At 35.1% G+C, this 19,868-nt stretch overlaps 1 protein-coding gene across 1 annotated transcript in view; it reads left to right on the top strand.

The window, feature by feature from the left end:
• Window positions 1-2,991: 2,991 nt before the first annotated feature.
• The window catches only part of LOC128553229 (uncharacterized protein CXorf38 homolog), a gene marked incomplete at its 3' end in the record, with an annotated part of 34,539 nt that continues 17,662 nt past the window's right edge, over window positions 2,992-19,868 (top strand). Inside the window, exons 1-2 of the mRNA XM_053534354.1 lie at window positions 2,992-3,110; window positions 18,293-19,091. Of these exons, the coding sequence (XP_053390329.1) occupies window positions 18,519-19,091 (573 nt within the window). The remainder of the gene's footprint in view (window positions 3,111-18,292; window positions 19,092-19,868) is intronic.

Consider the following 19,868-nt stretch of genomic DNA (forward strand, 5'->3'; position numbering starts at 1 on the left):
CTAATGCAGGTGTCACATTAATTGGAGGAGGTTTTTGCTTTAAAATTCTGTATGTAAATACATGAAAGCACATTTGTACATCAAAATTGGTATTTCTGCAGACGATAGAAAAGTCTCATAGTTAGAAATACATTTAAGCTTATAATTCTTGTAAGTTTCTTATATGTGCAAATTTCGCACGTTGCATACTATATTCTTCAGTTAACTCCAAATAGTTAGGTATGTACTTCTTTACAAATAAAGGTCCCAGGCTTGTATAATCTTTGGTAAAGATTAGCATAGTTAAATGTTTTTAAAATGAAAAATTAATTGATACGTGAAAAATATAATGTTAAATAAAGACATTTGGTTTCAAAATGTTTATGGTGTTGAAAAGGTAACTCTACATATTAACATTCAATTAAATATCTCTTATAAGGTATGTGCATTTGTTCAATTAATAGCCAGACTTTTTGCTATTTAGTTGATAAAAAGTATAGTTTCATGGAAGGCTTGTTCAGTTTACCAGATACTTCATTTTACCTTAAAAATGCTTAATACTCTAAATAAGCATTTGATATTTGGCATAAAATTATAGCATTAGGAAGTTATCTTTATACCTCCATTTTTTCATTTGAAAAAAGCCACATGCCAAATGCAAAATATTTAATGCCAAATGCTAAAACATTGAGTCATAATTGTCAAATGCAATGGCGAAACAGTACTATGGAAGGACGGTGCGCCATGCTATTTGCCAAATGCTAAATGACAAATAATTTACTAAGATAATAGCATTTAGCATTAAATAATTGGTATTTAGCATTAAGTTATTGGCAATTAGCATTAAAATTGACATTCGACAATTAGCATGGCGCACAGGCCCTCCATACAAAGCTGAATGATTACATGTATTGTCCGATGTTAGCATGACATTGTAGAACATGCAAGTGCTTAAATCAGACTCAAAAGACATGATCCTTATTTCATAAAATCATTGGACAATTAGCATTGTCTTCCAGCAATAAACATTAGGTATATGAAATTTTCGCATTTATTATGAAAGAGAGAATATCGTATTTAGCTATTAGCATTAGATATCTGGCAAGTAGAATGGTGCACCAGCCTTCCATATATGCATCGACCTTCAATAGTTTTGTTATTTATCAATCTTTATTAAGAAAATTAACATCTTTTTTTTTTTTTTTTTGGTGCTGCAGTGACTGCAGTACGGTGCTTGGTCACTGAATAGAAATCATTTTTGCTGACACTTGTGTTTCTTTCAATTTTGGTACACCTTTCTCATAATTTTGTTTTAAATACACATGAGTTTGGACACAAAAATGTCTGTGAAAATTCCTACACAAACCATTAACTGGCTTTTCGATGGGACAACAAGTCTCGGTTTTATAAACACCTTTGATTAATCGTAATCTCATTTTTTGCTACATTTACATTACCAAAGACGAAATGATTCCATTCATACAGACATTTCATTCATTCTAGCATAAAACTGCTGTTCTTGTCACATTTCGGGGGTGTTTTAACAGGCGAGAAAACGTGTGTTAACAGAGAGATTCTCGCGCTCGCGTGCTGTTATAACACCTTTTTATATATGCGAGTTCCGTGGCAAAGCGTAAACGTCATTCGGCCCCAAAACGGATAATTCAAAACAAAATGACGTCAACGTAAAAAACAACTCAGACATTCCCGCGCATTTCACGGAAATTTAATGACGTTGAGCTAGGATGTATTCATTTATTAGTATTTTTTCCGCGTTTTATGCTAGAATAGCGTTAGCGCATGTTCGTTTCGTGTTATAACATCTGCAGAATCCCTTGGGATACGTTGGTACCCTCTCCCTACGGGCTCGGGCACCAACCAATCCCTCGGGATTCTGCAGACGTTATAACACGAAAAAACATGCGTTATCCCTACATTGAGGGCGAATTAATTTACCTTCATTATGTAACATTTTCTAAAGTTATCTAAAAGGATAACAGAAAGATGCATGACAAAATCAATTTACAGAATCAAACAAAATGATTGAAAAAAGTTTTTATTGAACAAATGTGTTTAACAGTCGTTAAACAAATCCGTGGTAAAACTGATATTCTAGCATAAAACTGCTGTTATTGTCTCTTTTCGGGGGTGTTTTAACAGGAGAGAAAACGTGTGTTAACAGAGAGATTCTCGCGCTCACGTGCTGTTATAACACCTTTTTATATATGCTCGTTCCGTGGCAAAGCGTAAACGTATTACGGTCCTATAACGGATGATTCAAAAGGAAATGACGTCAACGTGAAAAAACAACGTAGACTTTACCGCGCATTTCATAGAAATTTAATGACGTTGAGGGACAATATATTCATTTACTTGTTTTTTACGCGTTTAATGCTAGAATAGCGTTAGCACATGTTCTTTTCGGGCTCGGGTACCAACCAATCCCTCGGGATTCTGCAGATGTTATAACACAAAAAAACATGCGTTATCCCTACATACATGCGGAACTATTTGAACTGCGCATGAAATGAAAAATATGTTGTCATGCAGTCTCAGCACTTGGTTGGTCTTGTGACTTTCGATTTGCGGTAATAATAGTCTGGCGAATAAATTCGCCAGCCTAATCATAAACCCTTTATTAACCTATCCTTTACTGATATGAGCCTCGCCATGAGAAAACCACCATAGTGGCTTTGCGACCAACATGGATCAGATCAGCCTATCCGCGCAGTCTGGTCAGGATCCATGCTGTTCGCTTTCAAAACCTATTACAATTAGAGAAACCGTTAGCGAACAGCATAGATCCTGACCAGACTGCGCGGACGCGCAGGCTGGTCTGGATCCATGCTGGTCGCAAAGCCACTATGTTGGTTTTCTCATGGCGCGGTTCATATGTCTTTAGTGTAGTATAAATATAGCGTTACCGATATCACGGGTTTTACCATCGTTTCCCATTCGTAAAAACCAAAAATAGAAATGGTTTTTCAAAGCTGTTACTTAATTTAGATTATATGTAAAGCCAACGGAGATTTGAATTATGTGCATAACATTTCCATTATACTTAAGATACCATGTGTTTAAGATAAGCTAGAAGAATTCATATAATATCGGATTTACAACTGTAAAACAAGGTAAGTGGCACATTAGATATTATTTCTACACAAGACCAAAAAGCATAGTATACCGAACAGGTCATTTTACAGACATTCTGCAAATAATATAGGCCTACGGACAATCCATAAAATTAAATTTACAGAGTGGGTACAAGAAATCTGTTAAAATTCCATTAAAGATTTTAAGACTGCATGCATAGCCTAAATGAAGGTTATCTGTGATTTCCTGTCAATATTGATAATTTATATTGACATTTTTGAATTTTCGGAAAATGTGGCAAAAATTAAGTCATCCATTCTGCTGCCTGTCCGCTTAGCTCAATAGGGAGAGCGTTGGTATACGGATCGCAGGGTCGCGAATTCGATCCCCAGGCGGGGCGTATGTTCTCCGTGATGATTTCATAAAAAAAAATGTGTTTGAAATCATTCGTCCTCCACCTCTGATAATTCATGTGGGGTAGTCAGCAGTTACTTGCGGAGAACAGGTTTGTACTGTTACAGAATCCAGGAACACTGGCTACCGCCGTTACATGACTTAAATACTGTTGAAAAATGGCGTTAAACCCTTGGAAAACAAACAAACAAAATCCATTCTGCTTTAGTTTTATCCGTGCATGTTATAAGTAAAATACTTTTTTTAACATGCGATTTTGATTTAAATTGTAATTCTAACATAATATTATTTCATAAGCCCAGTGTGTAAATTCATAGACCGAAAAATCGTTAAATTTATTGATTGTCCATACTGGACAGATTCTATTTACATAATGTCTGTAAAAACGATGAAACAATGAGAACCATGGTAGCCTCTACACTTTTTCAATTTCTTTTCTAAAACGCAGTTTTATGGTTACTATAGCAATGCTACCGCCGCTAGGTGGCGCGTCGGAAGTTATTTTTAGTAACGCAAAAAAACCCAACTTTGGAATGGGTGACTGTTTTATTCACAGCATGAAAGAATGAACAAAATGAACCAGTCTGTTTTTTATCAAAGAGGGAAGACTCTTGAGAGCCTGGAGCATAATTTTGTCCCATCAAAAATTGAATTGTTCCCCTTTTTCTTTGCAAAACAAAAGTTTACGAGAAAACGGTAATTTACGCTTCTATCTCATGTCAGATATATATTCTAATTATATCTGGTATGTTTTATAGAGTAATTTACCGTACAAAGGTAGAAAATTATAGTTTTTTAAAGTTCGAAATGCTGTGCTTCAAATGATCGCATCTCCTTCAGTTTGAGCCTTTTCCTCGAGTAAATTTAGGAATATAGTATATATTCATCAAAGTTAAATATTGGACTTTCCAAGCAGTCAGCCAGTAAGTTTGCAGTTTTTTTGTGTGAATTTGTTGTTGTTGTTTTCTGACTTAGTTAAGATAGTACACCGTTTTTATTTGGCATTTCATTGATTACTGAGCCAATAAAAAGTTTGAATAAGTCAATTTGCTGCAACATGATGCCTATCTACCAACTGATATGATCTGAGTCATACCTCTAGCAGTGGCATTACCACTGTTCCAGTAATGGTTTAATTGTTTCTATTCTTTTTTGTCCATTTGCTGTAACATGATGCCTATCTACCAACTGATATGATCTGAGTCATACCACTAGCAGTGGCATTACCACTGTTCCAGTCACTGTTTGTTTCTATTCTTTTTTAGTTGTTTGATGATACTAGTGACATAGAAGTAGAAGACAGTGTTTTGTCACAGCAAAGAAGTATATATAAAATTATTTTTATAGCTCTTTGGTCACAGTCAGTTATCAGCAGACGCAGTACTGTCACAGTCACAAGTGTGACACACACACCGAATCTTCTACTGCTGGTCCTGTTCCAAGTTACAGTAGATTTAGCAATGCAACATGATTTTTTTCAAATGCAAACTAACAGCATTTTATATATTTATAGTTCAAACATCGTTTTTATCCAATGACAAGCGAGGGATTTTCAAAAAAGTAACCAACTTATTTTCATTTTGTTTCATAACTGAAGAATCTGATCCACTTAATCATGAAGTAGTTCAAAATTAATGAGTATTCATTGTTCCGCCTACTATGGATTTCCCACATTCTAGGAGGCGGAGCAATTACCAAAGCAGGGAGTGCGTACAAGAAATAATGTGTCTATGTAATAGATCAAATAGATAAATGAGCCGTGCCATGAGAAAACCAACATAGTGGGTTTGCGACCAGCATGGATCCAGACCAGCCTGCACATCCGCACAGTCTGGTCAGGATCCATGCTGTTCGCTAACAGCTTCTCTAATTACAATAGGCTTTGAAAGCGAACAGCATGGATCCTGACCAAACGTCTGGCGTGGCTCAAATATCAAATTATGTTTTTAGTTTCATTTTAATACAAGCTCTATTTTCATAGTTCAAGTTTGACCTTTCTGCACCTTTCACTACCTCTACTGGTGTAAAGATAAATCAGGGTGCACTTAGATTCTACGTTGCCTTGTTTTATTTATACACGTAGTTGCTTGAATTGTACTGTTAGATCATTACCAGTTAAACCTGCATATTATATTTCCATTGAATAAGAATATAGAATTGTGTTACACAAACTACTCGATAAGACTTAGTCGTTTACCATGTATTTATGATATAAACTAAATTAAAATCTTCCAGCCCTGGATCAACCGCTGTTTTGCTAAAGGTTCAGTAAATGCATTAAGTTTTGCCTTCACTACGCTACGCTCCGTTTCGGCAAACTTAATTGCATTAGAAGTTCAATAAATGATCTATAACCTATACGTATTAAAATTATTTAATACTTCTATCACTCCTGACCAAATAAGGCATAAAAAAAAATTGTTTGTTTCCGGTATCCAGACCTACCCTAAATTTTTGGCCCGAGAATATTTTGACAAAAAGTTGCAAAAATGCATTTTTTTATGCTTTAAACATGGCCAGTGATGTTAAAAAACAACTTACTGCTGCTCTAAAGGCATAACCCCCTTATTTGTATTCATTTTTTGACACAAAAATAATTTCCTAAAAGTCTCACTTAATAAATTTAAAAAAAAAAAAAAAAAAAATTTTTCCGACCTACCTATACCCTAATTTTTTCGGCGAAGCCGTCTAAATTCGTTTTCGTTACCTATGCCACGTGACTTCAGTTTGCAAATCAAACTACTTGATAACGCATTATAGATAATTTATCAAAATGGAAGATTTATGCAACACTCTGCCTGATTGGACGAGAGTGTCAATTTCTTTCTCTCTGTTGATTGTGCTACGCTGAGTGAAATGTAGACAAAGCGTTTATCCTTAACGACGCTGTTCACAGTTTTAAAGCTAACTTTGGCTCAGTATATTTAGCAAGAATATTGATATATTTCAAAATGATAAGTAAGTTTAATAAATATGATAAAAACCTGTTCAAATACCAACATATATCAAATCGAAGATAGAGCTGAATACGGTCTGCGTATCACATGAATAAGGGTGTGATATAAGTCTTTTATGTAGAGAAGTGCTTTTTAAAAGATTTTCCTTGTTACAATTGTCGTCTGTATATAAAAAAGTTTCTTGCTTTTGTGACTTATTCAGACTGCATATTAAAATGAGTACTTGTTTGCTTTGATATATTTGTTATAAATTATTTAACTGATTTATTATATATGAATATTTTTCTTTAGTATGGTATGCAAATATTGAACTCAGTTGAAAACTTGAAATCTGTTTTATTATATATATGCTATAAAATGACTGAATCTCATTACACTGAAATGAAGGTACGCTGCATACAGTTTATCTATGTGATATGACTACGGTCAAACTTTGCTTATGAAACAGAAATATTGAAATAATTACAATTGTATGTTTTGCTTGACTTTCACTTTTTTATTGGTTTGACGTCATTGTCCAATGGTTCATGAATAGCGAATTTGCATTTGTTAAAGCGGGATCAGTTGACCTATTTTAGAAATAAATAAAAATAATAAATTAAAAAATCCTTTAATTGATTTTTTCTCATGTATTCTAATCAAACTTGATTTGTAGCATCTTTATTAGGCCCGCAGCCAACTCTGTTCAGCTGGGACATTGAACCCCTTTTAGGGGCTGCTAGAGCTAAAACTAGAAATGCCTTTATACAGCGTCTCATGAACAGCTTGGTGGATCTTTGTCATACTTGATCTGGAGCATCATTATAAGGTCCTCTTCCAAATTTATTTATATAGGAACTTGGGCCCTATTAGGGACCACTATAGCTAAAAGTAGATATGCCTTTCTTCGCATTAACCACTAAAATGTAATGGATTTTTATCAAACTCGATGTGTAACAATATCGTAAGGTCTCCTGCTATTTTGTTACAAATGGGGATAGGGACCAATTTAGCTAAAATATAAACACGTTTAATGACCTCTTCTCATGAACCGCTTCATGAATCTTCATCAAACTACTGCTGTAATTATTTGTCTAAGGATAAACGAAACAAAATTGCAGCCCTACGAAACCTTTGCGAAAAATTAAAAGAGAACCATTTAAATTGTTAAAGTGCGGTGTTTAGTTTTGCAATTTGAAAAATGTTAGATGAAAGATGAATGTTAGATGAAAAATTCATAAACTTCTTTCCTTATTACAATTCGCCGACCATCATTTTTAAAGATATTTCTTGTTTTAGCATATTACTGGAAACAAAGATTTTTTGTTTTTAGGCTTAACTGAAAACCTTTTTTGTGAAAAAATGAAAAACAAAACAGTTATGCATGTTTAAGCAACGGTAATTTGAAGAGCAAAAATGGCCTTATTTTCATAATTAAAGCAAAAAGGAACCTCATATTATTATATTTGAAATATAGCTAATATTACCATAAATAAACATTTATATACTTCATAACTGTATTTCTACCAATTCTAAGCTTAATATACATTAAAAACTTAAGAGCTGACTTACAAATAGGTGTTAAACGTACATGTTTTTCATACAGTCCACAATAAAATGCCCACGAAACAACAACCTGGAATGAGAAAGAATGATAAAATATAGATAACAGCTTTCACTTTATAAAGAAAATAATATATTAATTTAGTACAAATAGCTAAAACATGTTGATTTATACATGTTAAAAATTGAGCCACGCCAAGTGAAAACATGCCTCAGTAATGTAAAAATTACTGAAGAAATAAATTCAGTCTGATTCTTCAAACTATTTGTGCTATAAATACTAAAAGGATATATTTTAATTAAGATATATTCATGTAAACTGTATATAGCTAAAACATGTAGATTTATAAATATTACTGAAGAAATAAATTCAGTCTGATTCTTCAGACTTTTTGTGCTATAAATACTAAAAAGATATATTTTAAGATATATTCATGTAAACTGTCAAAAAAAACAACTTTTGTCATGATGCAGCACAGAATATCAGAATTTATTATAGGTGGCAAGATATATATATGTGACTATAAGAAGTTATAAATATTGTTTGTAATGTAGTCTCGGAACAGCAAAACATCTGAAACTCACTGAATGCAATGGTAAATGACATGCATAAATTCCTGAAAGCAAAAATACAGAGCAACATCTGCAGGCAAAGGTATTGTTACCTGAGGTAATTACTGTCTGTGCTTCCCTGTATACATTCACTTCATCAAGCGAGTCTAAATGAGGTAACTCTTCATCAAGGGGCAGGACGTGAAGTGGTTGCACACTTGGTTCAAACGAGCGAAATGGTTGCAAACTTACAAAATGGCGGATATTCTGAAATCATCGCGTGTTCGCTTGTTTTTTTATCAGGTAAGTGGGTTTCTATGGTACTTTGAACTCTATGGATCTGTGCATGCATCAGTTCTATGTCTACGTCACACTCGGTTTTGCGTTTCAGGGGTGTAGATTTTTGAATTCTCAAAGTTATTGAAGTTATAAAATGGTCATGTTCATCAGGCTGGTAACATTGCCCGATTAGGCTTTAGACATAAAAACTAATGTTTCCTGAAAAATACCGAAGATATTTCTTTCAAACTTGGTCCATTTATTAAACATAACATATGACGCATACTAAGGTTGAAATAACTTTGTTGCCTTCAGTTTTGTTAGAATTACTTCCCTTTTCCAGATTTTTATGATGCATAATTTTTGAAGTCCGAAAAAATTATGTTTTAATGCAATGTTGTTTTGTGCCCAAACGTCGTTATACGTGATTAGAAATAGAATTATGAAATTTCGCGCTATCTGCAGCAACTTTGAGGAAATTAATGATTTGCCTCTTCAACCAGTTGCACAATAAACATTCTCTGATAGTTGGACACTATTTTTTCAAAAATAGTTTGCAACAGAAATTGCTTGAAGTACAAGTTTGCAACAAAAAAGAGCTTGAACAAAATTTATTTGGGTATAGCACTATCCCAAAAACATGCAGAGCCAAACGTTTATAGAATTCTTCACAATTAGTTGTTTTGTCTCGTTTAAGGGCCCAAAAACAGGCTAGTTTGATCATTAGAATGGAAAAAACGGCAAGAAACGACGCAATTCAAATATCAAAACATGAACATGACCATTTTATAACTTCGAGAATTCGAAATCTACACCCCTGAAACGCAAAACCGAGGTTGACGTAGACATAGAACTGATGCATGCACATATCCATAGAGTTCAAAGTACCATAGAAACCCACTTACCTGATAAAAAACAAGCGAACACGTGATGATTTCAGAAAATATCCGCCATTTTGTAAGTTTGCAACCATTTCGCTCGCTTGAACCAAGTGTGCAACCACTTCATGTCCTGCCCCTTGTTCATCATCAGTCTGAAACACATTTTAACACCTTGTAATAGCTCTAAAAACATTATTTAACAGGCCAGTTTTCTAATAATTTATATAATAAATTACAAGAAGCTTTAAAAATGTACTGTTATTTGAGTGTTAAGTTCAACTTTAAAGATATCTAATAATTGCTATTCCAGATAAAACAAGAGCAGACGCTCATCTGATTTTTTTTGTTTAATAGAAATATTGTCTTACCCATGATTTTCTAAGTCTAAAAAGGGGCAATGTCTCTTGAAAAAAGCAGGATAGAGTTATGTTTCTTGATGTACAGCATCCACTTCTGATGGTGAAAAACTGTTGCCAGTTTTAAAGCAATAGCTTTGATAGTTTATGAGAAAAGCTGACTTAAACATAATACTCAACCAAGAAAACTGATTTTTTAAGTCCAAAAGGGGCAATAATTATTGCAAAAAGCAGGATGGAGTTACGTTTCTTGATGTACAGGGTCAGCTTATGATAGTGAACAAGTGTTGCAAGTTTCAAAGCAATAGCTTTGATAGTTTAAGAGAAAAAGTTGACCTAAACATAAAACTTAACCAAGAAAACTGATTTTTTAAGTCCAAAAGGGGCAATAATTCTTGCAAAAAGCAGGATGGAGTTATGTTTCTTGCTGAACAGGGTCAGCTTATGATGGTGAACAAGTGTTGCAAGTTTCAAAGCAATAGCTTTGATAGTTTAGGAGAAAAGTTGACCTAAACATAAAACTTAACCAAGAAATCTGATATTTTCTAAGTCATAAGTCCAAAAGGGGCCATAAATCTTGCAAAAAGCAGGATGGAGTTATGTTTCTTGCTGTACAGGGTCAGCTTATGATGGTGAACAAGTGTTGCAAGTTTGCAAGTTTCAAAGCAATAGCTTTGATAGTTTAGGAGAAAAGCTAACCTAAACATAAAACTTAACCAGGCGATGCCGACACCGATCAAGTGATGACAATAACTCATCATTTTTTTTTTCAAAAAATCAGATGAGCTAAAAATGGAATATGACAATATCTTATAGCATTCATATAATAAATACTACATTTGACAGTACACAATCAATGTGTGCATTACAAATTTTATTTCAAAATATATGGTATTACATAAAACAAGCATTTGTTCACTGTATTTCAATGTCACATGACCTTGAGCCTCAGGTATCACTTACAGAAAAAGTAAGCTCTTCATTTTGATGATCAGACTGTGAATACAACCTCTGTGTTACAATTGGTAGGTTGTTTAGTGTCAGCTGTGAGGGTCCAAGAAGAGCTTCGGTTTGCGGCAAGCTACCTAACTCTAAATTACTGCCAGGCCCAGAGTAGTCAGCCTCAGTTTCATCTTCACAGTAGTCAGCCTCAGTTTCACCTTAACAGTAGTCAGACTATTATGAAAAATTTTTTTTTTATTTAATATTGTAAATTATAATATAATTATAATGGTGTTGTTTGATTATAATGATCATTATCAAAAGCAATTTTTTGTTTCATTTGGTTTTAAGTGCCATCAGAAGCACTTTGGTTCGGTCCCAAAAGCTCCAGGGGCCCCTCCAGGTACATGTTGACACACTTAGGTAGAACCATTGATCACTGCAATGGTTGTTCTATATTTTATTGCAATACAAATATCAAAATTTGGTAGCTTATATGTGTAGTTTTTAGCAACTTAAATTTAATACCGATAATTCTATATATTCCGGACTAAAATCTATTGCCTGACTGTACTCAAAATATGCATAGCTTGGCTCCTGCATTTCTGCCTGACTGTAAGTTACAGTCTTTTGTCTTGACAGTGTTTGTAGAAAATGGCCGATATAATGTAAAGGAGTTCGGTGACCTACCCTTTTTAACCAGGTTTTCAACGAAAACCTGAGTTATTAGATTGGGGTATGTCGTTGGTCGGGCGGGCGGGTGGATGGGCGGCGGCGTCAAACTGGTGTTTCCGGTCAATAACTTTTGTTTCGGTAAAGATATTTGAATAAAACTTGGTATGTATGTAGCTTATATCAAGACAAAGGCTGGTATTGATTTTTGGGTTTCTGGGGTCAAGGTCAAGGTCACTGTTACTTAAAATAGAAAAAGGGTTTCCGGTCAATAACTTAACTTAGGAATGAGCTATCATGATGAAACTTGGTGTATAGAAAACTTATATAAAGTTGTAGCTTGGGATTGATTTTGGGGTTTCTGGGATGAAGGTCAAGGTCATTGTTACTAAAAATAGGGTTAGGGTTAGGGTTTAGGGTTAGGGTTAGAGTTGTGCTTTAAAGTGGTGCACTGTGATTCAGTATACTTTTATATTCTTATGAAAAGGTTTGAAAACCTGGTTTCGTGGCATTGCCGCGTTTCTTGTTTTGCTTTAACCCTTAGCGAAATGCAATGGCATTGAAACATCATTGAATTACCATTTATTCTTTGGGAATGTAACCATTGAAATACCATTTTTATTCGCAAATACGTTATAGTGCAATCATTGAAACACCATTGAAACACCATCAAAAAACCATTAAATTACCATTGAAATGGGCCGAAATATGCAAATGACCTCTCTTTAAAAATATGATATTTCAATGATATTTAATGGTTTTCAATGGATGAATTCTAATGGAAAATATATGGTATTTCAATGGTACATCAATGTTCAGGTAACATGCTAAAAAAATTAGGGTAGGTATGTCGTAAAATTTTTTTTTTTTTGGATTTTTTTTTTATTAAGGGAGACTTTTCGGAAATTATTTTTGTGTCAAAAAATGAATACCAATAGGGGGAGAGGGAGGTGGGGGGGGGGGGGGTATGCCTTTAGAGCATCAGTAAGTTGATTTCTAATATCACTGACCATGTTTAAAGAGAATTCCGATAATTTTTTTCCTTTCATAGAATTTTTTAAAATTCATATATATGATAGGAAAATGTGTGCTGATAACAATGAACAAATAAAAATAATAGGTCACCAGGCTTGTTTTTGTGAAATATTGCTTTGAACACACCCACTCTTGCTGAAACTGCCAGCGATTTTTGAACATTTTCATAATTTTCTGCTTTTTTATAAATACCAACCAAAATATACATCCAGGCAGCACAATACGGTTTTTTTCTTATTACAGATTTTATAATATACTTACTTGATATCATAATCATATTTGTAATACTCTATCCTTACAATGATGGGTACAAATGAAAAAAAAATATTGTTTCATATTTACTTTTGTGAACTTTTTTCAATGAAAAATACCCATAGTGAAGGATATTTTTTTAAATTTTGAAAAAACTCTTTCATAGAATTTTTTCCTTTTTTTCTTGTGTATAGATAACTGTATTGTGAGCATAAAAATGGCTAAAAATGTATGGGTCACCAGGCTAAATTTTATGTTAAGACCGCTAGAATACAAACACCTGTTCGGACGGAAATGGCGCGAACCTGCCCAAATTGATTACATGTATGTCTGCTAAAAGTTAAAAAAAAGTTTTAAAAATTCTTAATTCTTTCTATAATTGCATACTAAATAATCTGAAAGGTGATATTGTGTTATCAGTACTAAGTCAAGTATCTTACATTATATGAACAACACTGTCTTTATACTAAAATGCGATGTGAAAACACAACCACAAAAATAGCAAGATACCTGTCAGGCATGATACTTGTCAATACAACATAAACCAGTATCAACATTTGATGACTGATATAACTTATCAAAAATGTTATTTCATTCAAGATTCCTCATATTTAAGATTGTCTGTAACATGTTTCAACAAATGTTGACTTCAGTTTAGTTTTCCATAGAAAGTGTCGGCTGCGCAGAAAGATGCGCATTAAAAACTATAGAAATTCCCTTTAAAGCATGAAAAGTGCAGTTTTGCAACTTTTTGTCAAAAAGTTGAAAAAATTATTCTCCGAGGCCATAAAAACATTTTAGAGTCGGGCCAAAAACTTAGGGTAGGTCAGGATACCGGAAACAAACAAATTTTTTTTTACGCCTTATCAAGTGACTTAAATCTTTGCGTTAGGTAAATATATACATGATATATCTTGCAATGTTGCTTTTAATTGGATGTTGATGTCATGTGTAAAATAGGAGATGTGCAAGTTTACATTATGATAAAGACTCTAGGTGAGTCACAAGGTGAAAATATGCATTTTGTCACTATTTTAGGGGCCATAACTCTGGGAATAGGTGGTTGAGCCACAAAAAATAGGAGGTGCCCAAGTTCATATCATGTTAAAGACTCATGCAAGGTTTCAAAGTTTATATGAAATTCTTTTTGAGGAGGGTGCATCATTACAAGATGAAAATGTGCATTTTTCACTATTTCAGGGGCCATAACTCTGGGAACTGGGAGGGGGGCGTGGTGCCAGCTGGAAAATAGGATGTGCACAAGGTCATATCATAAAGACTCCTGCAAGTTTCTATATCAAATACTTTTTGAGCTTGGTGTGCCACAAGATGAAAATGTGCATTTTTGACTATTTCAGAGGCCACAACTCTAGAAATAGGGGGCAGAGACAGACGAAAACTAGAGTTGTCACAGGAGTGACGAATTACAACCCCATAATATGGCCTTGTCACAGAACAAAGCCAATGTCAAAGCCGAACTTGCCTGACCTTTGACCTCAAAATCAATAGAGGTCATCTGCTGGTCATGATCAACCTCTCTATGAAGTTTCATGAGCCTTGGCCCTAGCTTTCTCAAGTTATTGTCCATAAAAGGTGTAAATGTTCCGGGTCACTCCAACCTTTGACCTTTGGAACTCAAAATCAATACGAGTCATCTGCTGGTCATGACCAACCTCCCTATTTAGTTTCGTGATCCTACGTAATCCCAAGCCTTCTGAAGTTGTTGTCCGAAAACCGTTTAAATGTTCTGGGTCCATGTAACCTTGACATGTGACCTACTGACCTTAATATCATAAGGGGTCATCTGCTGGTCACAACCAACCTCCCTATCAATTTTCATGATCCTAGGCCCAAGCGTTCTCAAGTTATCATCTGAAAACTGTTTGACTGTTTCATGTTATTGTGACCTTGACCTTTGACCTATTAACCTCAAAGTCAAACTTGACCCGTATTTTATCATGTTGCACATGTGTGCAAAAATTTATGATCCTAGTCCTAAGCGTTCTCAAGTTATCATCCGGAAACTGTTTAACTGTTCTGAGTCAATGTGACCTTGACCTTCGACCTACTGACGTAAGAGTCGAACTTGACATGTATTTTATGATGTAACTTACACCTGTGTACCAAAATTTATGATCCTAGGCCCAAGCGTTCTCAAGTTATCATCCGGAAACCGTTTAACTGTTCCGAATCACTGTGACCTTGACCTTTGACCTACTGACCTCAAAGTCTAACTTGACCTGTTTTTTTTAGCTCACCTGAGCACAGTGTGCTCAAGGTGAGCTTTTGTGATCGCCCTGTGTTCGGTGTCCATTGTCGTGTGGCGTCAGTCGTCCGTCCGGTGTCAACAATTAGACTGTTAAAACTCTAGAGGTCACAATTTTGGCCTAATCTTAATGAATCTTGGTCAGAATGTTACCCTCAATAAAATCTTGGACGAGTTCGATATTAGGTCATCTGGGATCAAAAACTAGGTCACCAGGTCAAATCAAAGGAAAAGCTTGTTAACACTCTAGAGGTCACAATTTTGGCCCAATCTTAATGAAACTTGGTCAGAATGTTACCCTCAATGAAATCTTGGACAAATTTGATATTTGGTCATCTTGGGTCAAAAACTAGGTCACCAGGTCAAATCAAAGGAAAAGCTTGTTAACACTCTAGAGGTCACAATTTTGACCCAATCTTAATGAAACTTGGTCAGAATGTTGCCCTCAATAAAATCTTGGACGAGTTTGATATTGGGTCATCTGGGGTCAAAAACTAGGTTACTCGCGGGTCACCAGGTCAAATCAAAGGAAAAGCTTGTTAAGACTCTAGAGGTCATAATTTTGGCCCAATCTTAATGAAACTTGGTCAGAATGTTACCCTCAATGAAATCTTGGATAAATTCGATATTTGGTCATCTTGGGTCAAAAACTAGGTCACCAGGTCAAATCAAAGGAAAAGCTTGTTAACACTCTAGAGGTCACAATTTTGACCCAATCTTAATGAAACTTGGTCAGAATGTTACCCTCAATAAAATCTTGGACGAGTTTGATATTGGGTCATCTGGGGTCAAAAACTAGGTCACTGGCGGGTCACCAGGTCAAATCAAAGGAAAAGCTTGTTAAGACTCTAGAGGTCATAATTTTGGCCCAATCTTAATGAAACTTGGTCAGAATGTTACCCTCAATAAAATCTTGGACAGGTTCGATATTGGGTCATCTGGGTTTAAAAACTAAGTCACCAGGTCAAATCAAAGGAAAAGCTTAACACTCTAGAGGTCACAATTTTGACCCAATCTTAATGAAACTTGGTCAGAATGTTACCCTCAAGAAAATCTTGGACGAGTCTGATTTTGGGTCATCTGCGGTCAAAAGCTAGGTCACTAGGTCAAATCAAAGGAAAACCTTGTTAACACTATAGAGGCCACATTTATGACTATATCTTCATTAAACTTGGTCGGAATGTTAATCATGATGATCTCAATATCCAGTTTGAATCTGAGTCATGTAGGGTCAAAAACTAGGTCACCAGGTCAAATCAAAGGAAAAGCTAGTTAATACTCTAGAGGCCACATTTATGACCGTATGTTAATGAAACTTGGTCAGAATGCTAATCTTGATGATCTATAGGTCAAGTTCAAATCTGGGTCATGTAGGGTCAAAAACTAGGTCACCGGGTCAAATCAAAGGAAAAGCTTGTTAACACATTTATGACTGTATCTTCATGAAATTTAGTCAGAATGTTAATCTTGATGATCTTTAGGTCAAGTTCGAATCTGGGTCATATAGGGTCAAAAAGTAGGTCACCGGGTCAGATTAAAGGAAAAGTTAGTTAACACTTTAGAGGCCACATTTATGACCATATCTTAATGAAACTATCTTGATGATCTTTAGGTCAGGTGAGTGATACAGGGCCTTCATGGCCCTCTTGTTTATGTTACACCTGTGTACCAAAATTTATGATCCTAGGCCTAAGCATTCTCAAGTTATCATCCGGAAACCGTTTAACTGTTCACCGTCACTGTGACCTTGACCTTTAACCTACTGATGTAAGAATCGAACTTGACCTGTATTTTATGATGTTACACCTGTATACCAAAATTTATGATCCTAGGCCCAAGCACTCTCATGTTATCATGCGGAAACCGTTTAAATGTTCCGAATCCCTGTGACGACCTTTGACCTACTGACCTCAAAGTCTAACTTGACTTGTATTGTTTTATGTTACACCTGTGTACCAAAATTTATGATCCTAGGCCTAAGCATTCTCAAGTTATCATCCGGAAACCGTTTAACTGTTCAGCATCACTGTGAACTTGACCTTTGACCCCAAAGTTGAACCTGACCTGTATTTTCTGATGTTACATCTGTGTACCAAAAATTACTTCAATCGGTCAAGCCTTTCATGAGTTATCATCCAGTAACCATGAAAAACAACAGATGGACCGACCGCCTAGCTCACTCCTATATACCACCCCAAAACTTCGTTTTGTTTGGGTGTAAATAGGAGATGAACAAGTTCATATCATGTTAAAGACTTATGTAAGATTTCATCAATTTATATCAAATACTGTTTGAGCTAGACGCATCACGTTTTTTTTTTCGGGCACACCCATGCAAAAACAGGGCCTTTGCAGAATATACTTTTTATCTTTGCCAAATATTTGCCATAACCTTTGCAGAACAATTGCAGCACATGGTTGCTGAATATATTCCACAGACGAGTAGAAATGGCATGAAACTTGCAACTACTCTGCAAAGCTTTTGCAAATATACACTACACACACAGAATGCAAATACTTTGCAAACAATTCATAATTCACAGCTGAAACTTTGGCAAATACATCGCAAAGTATTTGCAACTTACATGCAAATAATATGCAAAGTATTTGCAAATACGTAACAAATAGAAAGAAATGAATTTCTGAGGTTCAAAGAAAAGAACTTTGTTTAATATCTGAAAAACAGATGAGATGTGAAATCACAAAACCATTTGCAGTTTAAATAACTATTAAAAATTAATCAAATGCAGTGATCATTCAGTAACAATAACTAAAATCATGTATGTAAATTTCAACAATTGCTTCTGTACAAAGCATTTTATATAATTATCATTGTTTAACATTACCTTTTCAAGATCAAGATCACATGCTGCACTTCTCTGGTTCTTGGAAGTGCATTATCCTTAATCAACAAAGTTTATATCCAGAAAAAGTAATCAGAATATAATCTGTTTAACACAAAAGTTTGCATCACCAAAATATTTCTACTACATGATGTGTAAACATTTCCTCACAATATTTTCAAAACTCCTGCTATTTGAATACAGACCAATCAGAACTTTTTATTTTCAGGCTGCTGAACACTAAGCAAGATTGCATTTAAAAAGTGAAATGGATTTCCGGCTGTCGTACCTAAAGGTAACAACAGATAAAGATGACCCCTCATGCAATTTGAACTTACATTGGAGTTAAATGTCCAGGTTTAAAGATGTTAAAAAACAGGAATAAATGAAGTAAATTGACCGAACGTGGACGTAACACTTTGGATTCTGTTGTTCAATGATTTCCTAAACAAAACATGGGTACTCCGTTGTATGATCCTAAACTATCAGGAGCCAAATTCAAGAATTGGATTAAAGCTGGATTAGGTGTGTTATTTACCAAAGAAGGTATTGAGCCTTTTGTTCATGATGAAATAAAACAGTTCCAGCAGAGATGTTTGAGCGACATTTGCAACAATAATGGACTTGTTGCTGGTACCACGTGTTCTAGTTGTTGCACAGAAAATGTTGTTGTTTGTCCCTTGGATAGGAAATGTAATGCAAGCCGTGGGATATGTAACTTCCATAGAAATTCAGCAACGCAATATCTCCCGCTTGGCTGCCCTAACAATATATGTCATAATTTCAAAAGCAAGATCCAGCATGCCCATCGATACTTTGGTCCATCCTATAAAAACACTGATGCTACCAAGTGGTGCAGTAACCCATGGGAAGTTGCCAAATGTTTCATGCCACCTGACGGATACAAGGATGCGACGAACAAAGCAGAGACAGATTTCAATGGAATCATCAGTGTTATTATGAACCATAAGGCATTTCAAACGAAAATTCACGACGACCTTTCCAAAACGTCCAACATCTTTGAACAGGTAACTCTTTATGAGTTTAATCAGATTAAAGAGAATTCCTATAGTTTTTTTCCTTTCATAGAATTTTTTCAAATTCACATAATTATATGATAGGAAAATTTGTGCCGAAAACAATTAACAAATAAAAACAATGGGTCATCAGGCTTGTTTTTGTGAAAAATTGTTTTGAACACACCCACTGTTGCTGAAACTGTCATCGATTTTTCAACATTTTCATAATTTTCTGCTTTTTAGCTCACCTGTCACGAAGTGACAAGGTGAGCTATTGTGACCGCTTGATGTCCGTCGTCCGTCGTGCGTCGTGCGTCAACAATTTCTAAAAAAAATCTTTTTCTTGAAAACCACTGGGCAGAATTACACCAAACTTCACAGGAATGATCCTTGGGTGGCCCCCTTTCAAAATTATTCAAAGAATTGAATTCCATGCAGAACTCTGGTTGCCATGGCAACCAAAAGGAAAAACTTTAAAAATCTTCTCAAAAACCAGAAGCCTGGAGCTTAGATATTTAGTGTGAAGCATTGCCTAGTGGACCTCTACCAAGTTTGTTCAAATCATGACCCCGGGGGTCAAAATTGACCCCGCCCCAGGGGTCACTTGATTTTACATAGGAAAATCTTAAAAAATCTTCTTCTCAAAAACCAGAAGCCCTAGAGCTTAGATGTTTGACATGTAGCATTGCCTAGTGGACCTCTACTAAATTGTTCAAATCATGACCCCGGGGTCAAAATTGTCCCCGCCCTAGGGGTCACTTGATTTTACATTGGAAAATCTTCAAA

Source organism: Mercenaria mercenaria, unplaced genomic scaffold (assembly GCF_021730395.1).
Source record: "Mercenaria mercenaria strain notata unplaced genomic scaffold, MADL_Memer_1 contig_3610, whole genome shotgun sequence".
In the NCBI taxonomy this organism is placed as follows: domain Eukaryota; kingdom Metazoa; phylum Mollusca; class Bivalvia; order Venerida; family Veneridae; genus Mercenaria; species Mercenaria mercenaria.